This window comes from Amblyraja radiata, chromosome 9 (genome assembly GCF_010909765.2).
Source record: "Amblyraja radiata isolate CabotCenter1 chromosome 9, sAmbRad1.1.pri, whole genome shotgun sequence".
NCBI lineage: Eukaryota > Metazoa > Chordata > Chondrichthyes > Rajiformes > Rajidae > Amblyraja > Amblyraja radiata.
The window spans coordinates 32,191,324-32,205,230 of record NC_045964.1 but is presented as its reverse complement, the minus strand read 5'-3'; the positions used below and the strand labels follow the sequence as shown (position 1 = coordinate 32,205,230).

The following is a 13,907-nucleotide window of genomic DNA, read 5'->3' as shown; positions in this document are numbered from 1 at the left end:
TGAGGGAGAGCTGGGAAGGGGAGGAGAAAGCAGGGACTGCCTGAAATTGGAGAAGTCAATGTTCATACCGTTGGGGTGTAAACAGCCCAAGCGAAATATGAGGCGCTGCTCCTCCAATTTACGGTGGGCCTCACTCTGGCCATGGAAGAGGCACAGGACAGAAAGGTCGGATTCGGAATGGGAGGGGGAGTTGAAGTGCTGAGCCACCGGGAGATCAGGTTGGTTATTGCGAACCGAGCGGAGGTGTTGGGCGAAGCGATCGCCAAGCCTACGCTTGGTCTCACCGATGTAGAGCAACTGACACCTAGAGCAGCGGATGCAATAGATGAGGTTGGAGGAGGTGCAGGTGAACCTCTGTCGCACCTGGAAAGACTGCTTGGGTCCTTGAATGGAGTCAAGGGGGGAGGTAAAGCGACAAGTGTAGTATTCCCTGCAGTTGCAAGGGAAAGTGCCAGTAGAGGGTGTGGTTTGGGTGGGAAGGGGCGAATTGACCAGGGAGTTACGGAGGGAACGGTCTCTGCGGAAAGCCAACAGGGGAGGAGATGGGAAGATGTGGCCAGTGGTGGGATCCCATTGGTAGACAAAAAAGCTGGAGAAAATCAGCGGGTAAGGCAGCATCTCTGGAGCGAAGGAATAGGCGATGTTTCGGGTCGAGACCCTTCTTCAGATTGATGCCGGGCGGGATGGGGGAAGACACAAAAAAGAAAGGAAGAGGCGGAGACAGTAGGCTGTGGGAGAGCTTGGAATGGGAGGAGAAGGAGGGAGAAAGCAAGGACTACCTGAAATTAGAGAAGCCAATGTTCATACCCCTGGGGTGTAAACTACCCAAGCAAAATATGAGGTGCTGCTCCTCCAAAATGGGTGGGCCTCACTCTGGCCATGGAGGAGGCCCAGGACAAAGGTCAGATTCGGAATGGGAGGGGGAGTTGAAGTGTTGAGCCACCAGGAGATCAGGTTGGTTATTGCGAACTGAGTGGAGGTGTTGTGCGAAGCGATCGCCAAGCCTGGGCTTGGTCTCACCGAGGTTGATCATACGCTGAATAATTCAACCACATTTTTGTTTGGAAGTGGAAAGAAATAATAGAAATTGCATTCATTGCAACGTGTAAAAAGAGTTGAGATACTGTATTGTAGTTTTGCTGCATGTCATTGTGGTATATATCATGTCTTGATTGGTGAATATGGTTAGTTTGTGACTTTATTTGAAGCAGAAATAATATGTGAATGCTTCATTGAGCATAATTCCGACTGGTAACTACGCACTTCGTCCGAGCGCATTATCGCACGCGTCATGCAAGCCGTCTTAAATGACCACCTAAACTGTCATTTGGCAACCTAAAAAGCTGCCAAGGTTGCCAGGCTGACAACAGAGAAGAAAAGTTATGTGAGAGCCCTGCAAGGTGTATAATATTTTTGACATTGTCATAGGCCTTTCTTACATATGCTGTCACAACGCACTGTAGTCTCTAAACAACCCTTCAGTAATTTCCCTTGCCCTCCATTTCAGAATAATAGTGTTTTAAGCCGATAACTCGACACTAGCACTGGCAATAAATAAATAAATAAATAAATAAGCGCAGCTTTCCAGCCCCTTATCTTATTGGCTACACTCGGCTGCAAATCGGTATCAATTTGGTGGACCATCTTCCTCTAGTCGTGGGGGTGGGGGATTGGGAGGGGCCTCACGTGGAACAGCCTAGGGCCTCTCTTCATCTAAATCCGGCCCTGAACTCCAGCCAGGCTGGAGCCAGCAATCCGTTCCCATAGCCAACTTCCACGGCTAATTTTACAGGCCGGTATCTCAGCCCCCAAGGCTGTGACCTCTGGTCCGGCAAAACAAATAATCCAGAAAGGCTCTGGAACCAAGGATGCCAGAAAATCAGTGGTGGACCTGTAACATGCAACGGATTTTGCACTCGGTAGACATGTTAACCTTCATCAAACTTATGTTAACCTTTTAATCTGAGCTAATATTTTACATGAGCAGTCTGGACTCTAACGTATTGAGTGCCACTGTGGTCACTTGAGTGACCCAGGCTCATTCCAGACTTCTAGTGCTGTCTGCCTTGTGTCTGCACATTCTCCTGGAAATTGTGGTACTCCTATTTCCTCCCTCATCCCAAGCACATAAATGTTGATGGGTTAATTGGCCACATTTAAATTACTCCTGGCCTATATGTGGGGAGCAGAATTGATGAGAACATGGTATGAATAGATTATAGGGAAAAGTAGTGTAGGAATGTGATCGTTCTGTGTGCCAGCATTGATTCGATGGGCTGAGCAGCCTTGTAGTTTACAAGGAAATATGGGAATGTTTCATTTGACCAGGTAGAATGGCCATATTTATTTTCGGTGATGGAAAATTTTCAACTAGGAGAGAAGTACTGTACATGGGTTAAATTGTTATATTCTAATCCAACAGCCAGAATATTAGCAAACAAAATGTTATCAACTAAATTTAATCTCTCTAGAAGCTGTAGACAAGGATGTTCACTATCCCCACTATTATTTGCTCTTGCAATCGAACCCCTAGCAGAAAGCGTTAGAAACCATCCAGGAATATATGGATACAATACTAGAGACACAAGGAATAAAATTTCCTTATATGCAGATGATGTACTAATATATATTACAAAGTTAGAAACTAGTATTCCAAACTTATTAAATCTAATAACTCAATTTGTTCAGTTTTCGGGATATAGAATTAATTGGAATAAAAGTGAAATCATGCCAATAACAAAATTCAATTTACATACAATACAACAATCCCCTTTTAAAATAGTTAAAGATAAATTTAAATACTTAGGAATCTATGTAACTAAGACATATACCTCTTTATTTAAACTGAATTTCCCACCCTTACTGAATAAACTACATAAGAATATTCAATACTGGAAAACACTCCCCATTTCTATGCTTGGGAGAATTAATGCTATAAAAATGATTTTTTTACCGCAACTGCTGTACCTATTTCAATTAATTCCGATATATATTCCAAAAACCTTTTTCAAAAAAGTCGACTCCATTGTTACAAGTTTTGTCTGGGATTATAAGAATCATAGAATAAGTAAAAAACATTTATGTAAGTCAAAGATAAATGGAGGTTTGGCTTTGCCAAATTTCTTATTTTATTTTTGGGCAGTCCATATTAAAAACATGAATTTCTGGCTGGAAGAAATGGATCGACAACCAGATTGGTTAATGATGGAAAAGGAAGACTGTCTACCTTTTGAAATAGGTCCGATCATATTTGCCCCCACAAAACTGCACAAAAAAACCTATAAAGAAAACCCCATAATACATAGTGGAATACGAATTTGGAAACAAATAAAAAAAGATTTAAAATTGAATAATATACCACTATGCCTTCCCATTGTAAATAATCCTTCATTCAAATCATCCTTTCTGGACAAAGGTTTCACACAATGGAAAAATTATGGAATCAAAAATATTGGACATCTTTATGGGAAAGGCACTTTTCTTTCATTTCAAGAGTTACAACAGAATTATGGACTGCACTCAAATAATTTCTTCAGATATCTACAAATTAGAGATTATGTTAAATCTAATACACAAGTCTACAGGAGTAGGGAATCAGAAATTCTTGATGAATGTTTGAACAAGCATCCTAATACTGAAAAACTAATAGCTTATATTTATAACACCCTACTAAACAACGAGGTACCACCGACCGAACCAAATAGATACAAATGGGAAAATGAAATAGGTCACCCTATAACGAAAGATATGTGGGACGAATGTTTACAACAAATACATCAATGTTCATTAAATGCCAGACATACTTTAATACAATTCAAGGTCTTACATAGACTACACTACTCTAAAATAAAACTAAATAGAATCTTCCCACAAATCTCTCCTATTTGTGATAAATGTCTACATCTAGAGGCTAATTTAACACATACGTTTGCAAACTGTATAAAACTTAAACATTTCTGGACTGATATTTTTGAAATAACTTCAGAAGTTATTAATACAAAACTGGACCCAAACACAAAATTTATAATACTTGGAATATCAGAACAAAGTTTAACACTCACAACAAACCAAAGAAATTTCCTCGACTACAGTATAATAATCGTGAAAAAATTAATATTAACATTTTGGAAAGGCCCTACAACCCCCACAATTAATATGTGGATTACGGAAATGTCGGAGACCCTATACTTAGAAAGAATTAGACTTGTCTTAATGGACAAACAAGATATTTTCAATAAAATCTGGGCTCCATTCATTAACTATCTGAAGGGATAGATTGGCACAGCACGAGGACCCAACTGAAACTTGAACTCAGGATCAGATGAAAAGCTATACTTTATAATCTACGAACCTATCTCCATTGACGTATCACAGGAAACCCATTCCACCTCCTCTGTTTTTCAGTTTTTTTAAATTTGTAACTTTCTACCCTCTCTTTCTATAAAAAATAAAAACACTAGAAGCAGAAGTAATTGATAATTGAAAATTTTAATAATGTATGACTGATGTATATGAAAAGTCTTTTTACTATAATATGTAACTATACTTTATAATATGTCTACTTCTAATAAAAATATAAAAAATAAATAAAGGGCCTGTCCCACTTGTGCGTCATTTGCATGTCGCGCAGGTTGCGTAAATGACGCGGAAATGACGCGCAAATGACGCCCAAGTGGGACAGGCTCTTAATTGTGCACAACGTAAAGTGGAATTTAAATCATCACCTTATCCCAATGAGCTCTCATCTGCAACTTTGCACTTTCTATCGTAACAGTCTATTGTAAATTGGACACTTTTTTCCAGAAATAGTATTTATTTCATCTACTACTGATGACTTAAGAGCTATCCAATCCAAAAGAATCAATGCCAAGGCACCTGCCGCCCATGTGTGGAATTGAAAACGAGCCAAAAATCCCAATTTTACTGGTATTGCATAAAATTAAAATTGTAATTTTGCATTGCAGCTTGGGCCAATGTATCCATAGAGGAAGTCTCCATTGATCCCTATGTTCAGTATTGCCGTTAATACTTATTGCCCTTGTTACCAGTTAATAATCCAGAAAGTGTACCGAGAAGTCACAGTAGCATGTGTTTTGGTTTTGCTTTTTAACGAATGTTTGTATTTCTCTCCAAGGTGCAAGACAGGTGACTCGTAAAACCTCACTGGCGGAAGTAATGGACTTGCTGGCTTCTGGCTTCCTGCGAGGTGGCAGTGGGTTCTTGCGTGCCAGTGGAGAGATACTGAAAGGTTGCAGCTCCGTGAACCGGGATGTTAGGATTGGAGTTACTCAGGTTAGATTTGATTTTTGCCTTTTAAGAAATCCATCAGACCATTAGATGTTGGAGCAAAATTAGGCCATTCAGCCCATTCTACCGTTAATAATTTACATTTTTCTTGATCCCAATCAGTTCATTTTAACCATGGGTGTTCAAGCCTTTATACCTCCAACCCACACCATGATATGACCATACGACATAGGAGCAAAATAAGGCCATCCAGCCCATCGAGTCTTCCAATCATGGCTGATCTATTTTTCCCTCTCAACCCCATTCTCCTGCCTTTTCCCTGTAACCTTTGACGCCTTTACTAATCAAGAACCTATCTATCTGCTTTAGTATTTCCAAACCAAAGGCAACACAGCTTTAGCATTTCCAACCATATTTTAAAAGCACATTAAGGGCACCGACAGGTCAGTAAAACCACTCACAGTTTAGTAGACATGTGTTCAGTGTTATTCACAGCTCAGACCGAGAGACGTGACCCTCTCGCTCCCCCATCTTGCAGAGACTGACTGAGGCACTCAACATTTCCGGGTTTTATAGTCCACCCGGAAGGGGCGTGGCCTTCAGGAGAGAGCATCTCAACATTTTTTAAACACTAATAACTCTTTTATTTTTCATCGATGGGGAAAATCCTCTTGTCCTGCGCAGCGGAGGGGGACTCTGAGTAAGATGGCCAAAAATCACAGCCGTAAGTGGCAGCGTTTTTTCTAAAATCAATATACAGAACAACAGGAAGTGGTCAAGATCAGACTTTTAGTAATATAGATATCGTGATGTTAAGATCTCACACTGTAATTAAATGCTTCATGTAATGTTATTTTAAAATAGTTCATGTCAGTAAGTAATAAATCCTTAAAAGTTTCACAATTGTTTCTACTATAGGCTTATGTTACATTTGTTTCAACACTTGGTTGTCAGTGGTTGGAAATGAACTTTGCTTCTCTACTTGGACATATTTTGGAGCTAGTGTCCCATCCAAAAGCTACCCAGACTCAAATAGATGCGATTTGCTGTCGTCGCTGTGTTTCATTTATCCTTCGGGCCACAGTGGGATGTTTACTCGGAGAAAAAGCTCAGATTGCGGCAGCGAAGGAAATCTGTCAGGCTGTGGGAAAACAGAAGAGAGCTGTAGGTATGAAAGCATGCATTTTTTGCTTGTTCATTTAGAGTGACTTTGGCTGTTGCTACATGAGCTATGCACAATGCCCAAACCTCATAAATGTTATTTATCTATAAGGTCTATTTTTTTTAACAAGATTTACGACAGTTGTCGAGTTGCTACACTAGTTATCAACGATGCCTCTAGACTTCATAAAGTCTGTGGCATCAGATTTACCAGACCAACTTCAACTGATGCATTAGCACCCCCAACAATTTTCAAGAGCGCAGATCAAAATGAGAGGGGAACTTCAATGATTATTGTTGGTTCTGAACATCCACAAGGTGCAGTGAAGCAGCAGCAGCAGCAGCAGACATGGATGCATTTTGTAACAACATTCAAGCTAATCACTTGAGCTTCCTTGATTGCAATACCATGCCCCACTTGGAACATTTTTCCCTCTACCCTCGTGGCATCATGACTAAAGCTTGTGCCACTTACAAAGTACCTGTGACGGTCCCTGTCCAGGCCATCCCTACCCTTTTTTTGGGCCGGATTATACTCTTGTAACTCCCACATCTATGACCTCCACCATCAACAAGTGCAACAGGTATGTGGGACCATCACCACCATACTGTCTTTCCTTTGCCACTAGTATTAAAAAGACCGCAAAAAGTTGTGACCACTGCCCAGTCCATCGCCTGCTCTGACCTCCCCATCATCGAATGGATCTATCGAAGTCGCTACCTCAAAAAGGCAGCTAACATCATCAAAGACCCACACCATCCTGGCCACACACCGTTGCCATCGGGAAGAAGGTACAGGAGCCTGAAAACTGTAACGTCCAGGTTCAGGAACAGCTTCTTCCCTACAGCCAACATGACAACAAATAAGCTCTAATACAACATTATTATTATTATTGCACTATATTTGTTTATTTATTGAATATGTGTGCATGTGTATATATACACACTGAACGTTTTTCTCCTGTTATGTACTATGTTTACATATTCTGTTGTGCTGCAGCAAATAAGAATTTCATTGTCCTATCTGGGTCATATGACAATAAAACACTCTTGACTGTTGTATCTTGTCTCAGTATAATGCAGAAATGGTTTGGATCAGGTATTGAACTTTATAAACAGAATTCAACAGATGCATCTTTATTTTATGTCTCGTCTGAATTAATTTATCGTAAAATATTGCTTATGTACATGTATTTAAATATTCAAGTTTCTCGTAATGTGTGGAAAGTAACTGCAGATGCTGGTATGTACCGAAGATAGTCACAAAGTGCTGGAGTAATTCAAGTCGGGACCATTCTTGAGTCTGAAGAAGGGTCCCGACCCGAAAAGTCACCCATCCTTTTTCTCCAGAGATGCTGCCTGACCTACTGAGTTACTCCAGCACTTTATGTCTTTCCAGGTTCCTCTTCATTTCTTGTTGGTAAATTATTGTATTTTTTGAGTCTCGTGCTTTATTTTGTTGCTCAGTAAAGAGTTACAGGTTGGGGACAGGCAGCTAATTCAGATAGCATATTTAATGACATGTGCTCTTTCACAATACCTCTCAAGATTGAAAGATGGGACATTGACTTACATTTTGAATTAATTAATTCCATTCCAATTTCACAGAGGTTTAGGTTCTCTGGTTTGCCTGACTTCTTGGGTTTATTTAATTACCTAATGCTGAAATTTTGCCATTCTTCAATTCTGAAAGCATTAGTTGCATTTTTGCTTGATGTATCTGTTGCAGCTGAATAATCTTAATTTTAATTGCCAGATGCTGCACTGAGTGACAGTAATGTGGAGATTAAAGTGGGTACGATGGACATATCTGCCAGCCAACATGTACTTGTCTGTGCCCTTCAAGAATTGGGCAGTCTAATTCAGGGTCTTGATTCTACTGCTGCCCCACTGCTTCTTGATTCCACCGCAGGTAATGTTTGATCTAAAACTCTGTGGCTGTTTTTGGTTTGTTAACAAATTGAAATAGTTCCATTAAAAAATTACAGACCTCAGCCACTTAAGTGAAACAAGATTTATTATACAATTGTGTAATGATGCAACACTTATTATATGTGGGGACTAAACATCGGACAATCATGCTGTTGACAAAGCTTGATTTCCTCATAAAGTACAAGACATGTACATACGTGGGCTGAATGGCCTAATTCTGCTCCTATGACATGAGACCATGTATCATTGCTTAATAGAGGACATTTAAATATTGATAGAATGTGGTAAATATCTGTTATTAGGATGCATTTTCTTCACCCAGAATGCTTGGGGCATTCCACGGTGGTGTTCCCAGGATGATAGCAAAGGTGTAAAAAACACTGGAATTATCCAGGATGAATTGGAAGTTAGGAGAATATGTCGGAAGACCTGTACGTATAGAAGGAGGAGAACGCCTAGTGGCTAAGTTCTTGATGGATGACTGATTTTCCTCAAATGTGCCTGCTTTGCATTGCTACAATGCAATCATTCAGATGTTTAAAAATCACTTAGAAGCCAACCTAGAGAATAATGGAATGCTTCAGTAGCGATCTGGTGTTGAAGAAAATATCATGTTTGTAAATGTCAATGCCAACTCGCATTCACCAAATGCAGGCAGGTGTGACTGCTGTAGATGGGGGCTGTTGGCCGACGTGGGCAAGTTGGGCCGAAAGGCCTGTTTCCACACTGTATGACTATGACTCTTAACTCACCTTTGTGCATTGTTGCTTAAATATGCTCTCCTCTTCTGTCAGGTCTATTGGACAAAGTTATGTCAATGCTGCTTCATCCAAGTCTTTCTGCAAGACTAGCTGCAGCTTGGTGTTTGCGTTGTTTTGCAGTGGCATTGCCATTCAAGATTTCTCCTTTGTTGGATCGTTGCATTGAACGTCTAAGTGCTCTCCGATCATCTCCAGAAGCAGTATCTGGCTACAGTTTTGCAATAGCAGCGCTGTTGGGAGCAGTGCAGCATAGCCCATTGGGTATTCCTCATGGGAAAGGAAAGGTGATGATTTTGCTAATATTCTTAGATGAAAAATTACAAATGTGTAGGAATATGTAAAATAATTCCATTCAAGACTATTGAACAAAAAGATATTGCCTTTTAAATCCAGATTTGCATTTTAACCCTATTTCCTTATGTAATATAAAAACGGGAATAGCGAATTTTGGAAGTAGCCTGCTCGACAGGCAGCATCAATGGAGAGAGTTAATGTCTTGGGTTGAAAACCTTTCATCAAAAGTAGTATAACTTGGAAATAAAGCATGGTTTAAGTTGCAGCGAGCTGGGAGGTGCGACGAGAACAATATTGATGTTAATGATTATTGCTGAGACCAATGTTCACTGAGTGACAAAATGGCGATGTGGACACCTGAGAAAAAATGATGTTTACAGAAAGTTACTTGTTGGGTCTCCATTCAAGGAAGAATCAAGATGCCTTCTAACCATAATTGGTTACAAGAATGATCCTGGGGATAATTGAGTTAACATTTGATGGCTCTGCGCCTATACTCGCCAGAGTTCAGAAGGGGGGGGGGGGGGAATCTCATTGAAACCAACTGAATAATGAAAGGCTTAGATAGAGTGGATGTGGAGAGGATGTTTCTAATAGTGGGAGAGTTTAGGACCAGAGGGCACAGCCTTGAAATAAAAGGACGTACCTCTAGAATGGAGATGAGGAAGAATTTCTTTAGCCAGAAGGTGGTGAATCTGTGGAATTCATTGCCACAGGTGGCATTGGAGCCATGTCAAGTCAAGTCAATTTTATTCGTCACATACACATACGAGATGTGCAGTGAAATGAAAAGTGGCAATACTCGCGGACTTTGTGCAAAAAGACAAACAACCAAACAAACTACAACAGAATCACATATTCTTTTACATATTAAATATTGTGGGTAGAAGGAAAAAGGTTCAGTAAAGTTAGTCCCTGGTGAGATAGGAGTTTACAGTCCGAATGGCCTCTGGGAAGAAACTCCTTCTCAACCTCTCCGTTCTCACAGCATGGCAACGGAGGCGTTTGCCTGACCGTAGCAGCTGGAACAGTCCGTATTTTGAAGGTGGAGATTAATGGGTTCATGATTAGAAAGGGCTTCAAAGGTTACAGGGAGAAGAAGGCAGGTGAATGGGTTTGAGAGCGAAAAATATATCTGCCATGATAAGTTCATAAGTTATTAGGTGATAGGAGTAGAATTAAGCCATTTGGCCCATCAAGTCAGATCAGCCATTCAATCATGGCTGATCTATCTCTCCCTCCCAACTCCATTCTCCCCATTACCCCTGACACCCGTACTAATCAAGAATCTATCTATTTCTGCCTTAAAAGTATCCATAGGCTTGGCCTCCACAGCCCTTTGTAGCAAAGAATTCCACAGATTCACCACCCTCTGAAATTGCTCCTCCTTCCGAAGTGAAAGTCTTTAAATTCTGAGACTATGTCCTCTGGTCCTAGATTCTCCCACTAGTGGAAACATTCTCTCCACATTGACTCTCTACAGGCCTTTCACTATTCGGTACGTTTCTATGAGGTCCCCCTCATCCTACTAAACTCCAGCAAGTAGAGACCCAGTGCTGTCAAATGCTCATCATATGCTAACCCACTCATTCCCGGGATTCTCGTAAACCTCCTCTGGACCCTTTCCAGAGCCAGCACATCCTTCCTCAGATATGGGATCCAAAGCTGCTCACAATATTCCAAATGTGGCCTGACCAGCGCCTTATAGAGCCTCAGCATTACATCCCAGTTTTTGTATTCCAGTCCTTTTGAAATAAATGCTAAAATACATTTGGTGGTTTGATGATCCAATGGTGGAGCAGACTCGATGGTCTGAATGGCCTAAATCTGCTCCTGTATAGAAACATAGAAAATAGGTGCAGGAGTAGGCCATTCGGCCCTTCGAGCCGCCATTCAATATGATCATGGCTGTTCATCCAACTCAGTATCCTGTACCTGCCTTCTCTCCATACCCCCTGATCCCTTTAGCCATAAGGGCCACATCTAACTCCCTCTTAAATATAGCCAATGAACTGGCCTCAACTACCTTCTGTGGCAGAGAATTCCAGAGATTCACCACTCTCTGTGTGAAAAATGTTTTCCTCATCTCTGTCCTAAAAGATTTCCCCCTTATCCTTAAACTGTGACCCCTTGTTCTGGACTTCCCCAACATCGGGAACAATCTTCCTGCATCTAGCCTGTCCAACCCCTTAAGAATTTTGTAAGTTTCTATAAGATCCCCCCTCAATCTTCTAAATTCTAGCGAGTACAAACCGAGTCTATCCCGTCTCTTCATATGAAAGTCCTGACATCCCAGGAATCCGTCTGGTGAACCTTCTCTGTACTCCCTCTATAGCAAGAATGTCTTTCCTCAGATTAGGAGACCAATACTCCTGGTGTGGTCTCACCACTTCTTATGGTCTTATGGATAAGATAGATGTGCAAGTGTGACGGACAACCACACACTTATGGATAATTGTGGGTTGGAGGTATAAAGGCTTGGAACACCCACGGTTAAAATGAACCGATTTGGATTCAGAAACTTGTAAACTATTAATGTGGTTGAGGATGACTATCAATGATGTCATGGATGTAAATATTAAGAGGTTGGAGAAAATCATATGACCACGTGGTTTTCTCTGGGTGCTCTGGTTTCCTCCCACATTCTGAAGACGTGCAGATATGTAGGTTAATTGGCTTCTGTAATCTATCCCTAGTTGACTAGTGTGCGGGTGATGGTCGCTGGTCAGCTCCGACTCGGGCCAAAGGGTCTGTTTCCACGTTGTATTTCTAAAGTAGCACCACTTTGCTTTATGGGTATGTTGTCAAAGCTTGTGTTGGTGTGTAATGAATGGAGTTCTATTACCTCATCTTTCTGTAACATTGTTCATCAGGTGTAACCAGGTCAGGTTGGAAATGCTAGGTTCCATCTTTTGTTTCCTTTGTTCAAGAGGATGCTCTTGTCATTTACTTGATCCCCTAACTGTGAATGCCATTAATGAGCATTTGCCTTATATTATTGGTAGCGCTGCACTGTTTTTGCAAGTTGGGTTTATTCTTGCTTATGCATATTTATGTCCTGTTGTAAATTTGTGTTCAAGTTGATTATGAATCGAGCAGAGGAGATTTTACGATCAGCAGTCCAAAACAGTCGGCTCTCAGTTCAACGCACGCAGGCTGGTTGGCTTCTGATTTCTGCACTTATGACACTGGGTAAGGTTGTTCCCCACATGAATAGTGATTGTAAAAAACCTTCTAATTTAGGACTGTTAAAGATATGGTGATTCTGGGGATATTGACAGTAAATTGGCTCGTTCAAAGGGGACAGGCAGATGGTTGGACTAAAGCTAGAGACAAACACACCCACAACAAAAGGATAAGTGTTGGAAAGGACTGCAGATGCTGGTTTAAATCGAAGGTAGACACCAAATGCTGGAGTAACTCAGCGCGTCAGGCAGCATCTCTGGATAGAAGGACTGCATGACGTTTCAGGTCGAGACCTTTCTTAAGAGAGTTGTGTAGCTAGATTCTAGCTTCTGTAGCTATTGTAGTTGTGTAGGATTGATAAGGTGTGAATTGTTTAGGAGTGTAGGTAGAGGTGAAGGGAAGGGGAGAGATAGATGTATGGTCAGCCAGGGATCAAGGGAGGGGTGAAGGGTGGTGGGGAGAAAGTGTGTGTGTGGGGGGGAGGGGGGGTGGGTTATTAGGGTTCCGGGGGAGAAAGATGAGAGTTTTGTGGAGGTTGCCTAAAGTTGGAGATTTCAGTGTTCATACCGTTAAAAGAGAAAAGGGAATTGGATCAGTTCTTCTTTCTAAAATAATTTGCGGAATTAAAGAGAGTATGGGGCAATGGTTACAAGATAAATCTTCAAACTAGCTAACTATGCTATAACAATTAGTACTGTTTATTAGCTTGTGATTGCAGATATTTTGATTCAAAATATCCAGGTATGGGAGACTAAAATTGATATTTGAACAAACAACATTATCAAACATCAATTTTAAAGGATAAGATTGTGAAGTAGTACTTTTCACCAAATTAAAAACTAATCTGCCAATAGTAAATTATATTACATAAGAAGATGGTAGCAATTTGAAACAAATGAAATATATACTGGTTTCACAATTCCAGTTGAGGGTGCCATTTATTACAATACTAGACATTTCAGTCATTTGTATAATCAGTATAAGAGTTTTAAGTTACCATGAATTGTGTGGTCATATACACCCAACAAAAAGGTTGTTTGACTTCTGTGCCTCGATGCTTAGAACATAATCATGAGAGCATTTATTTCCCAAGTCATTCTGATAAAATACAAACAATACTTCATAGTTTATTGAAGGTGGAAATTTGTAGGTAGTTTATAAATGGTACTTTCAACCGGGATTATAAAACAAGTGTAACTTTGATTAATTTATTGTTTTTGGCATGTTTAAAACCATGCAACAAATTTTATTATTTGCATTTTAGATTTTAATTTTGCCATGAATACTACTTAATAACCTTGTGCTTGTAAATGTCAAAGTAATAAT

The 13,907-nt window shown here is 40.5% G+C and overlaps 1 protein-coding gene across 5 annotated transcripts in view; it reads left to right on the top strand.

Annotated features, from left to right (window-relative positions):
* heatr5a (HEAT repeat containing 5A) overlaps positions 1–13,907 on the top strand; it is a 79,547-nt gene that overhangs the window by 20,213 nt on the left and 45,427 nt on the right. For all 5 annotated transcript variants that reach the window (XM_033027014.1, XM_033027010.1, XM_033027013.1 and 2 more), the window contains exons 7-11: positions 5,135–5,292; positions 6,166–6,415; positions 8,165–8,320; positions 9,135–9,385; positions 12,476–12,587. In XM_033027014.1, the coding sequence (XP_032882905.1) occupies positions 5,135–5,292; positions 6,166–6,415; positions 8,165–8,320; positions 9,135–9,385; positions 12,476–12,587 (927 nt within the window). The remainder of the gene's footprint in view (positions 1–5,134; positions 5,293–6,165; positions 6,416–8,164; positions 8,321–9,134; positions 9,386–12,475; positions 12,588–13,907) is intronic.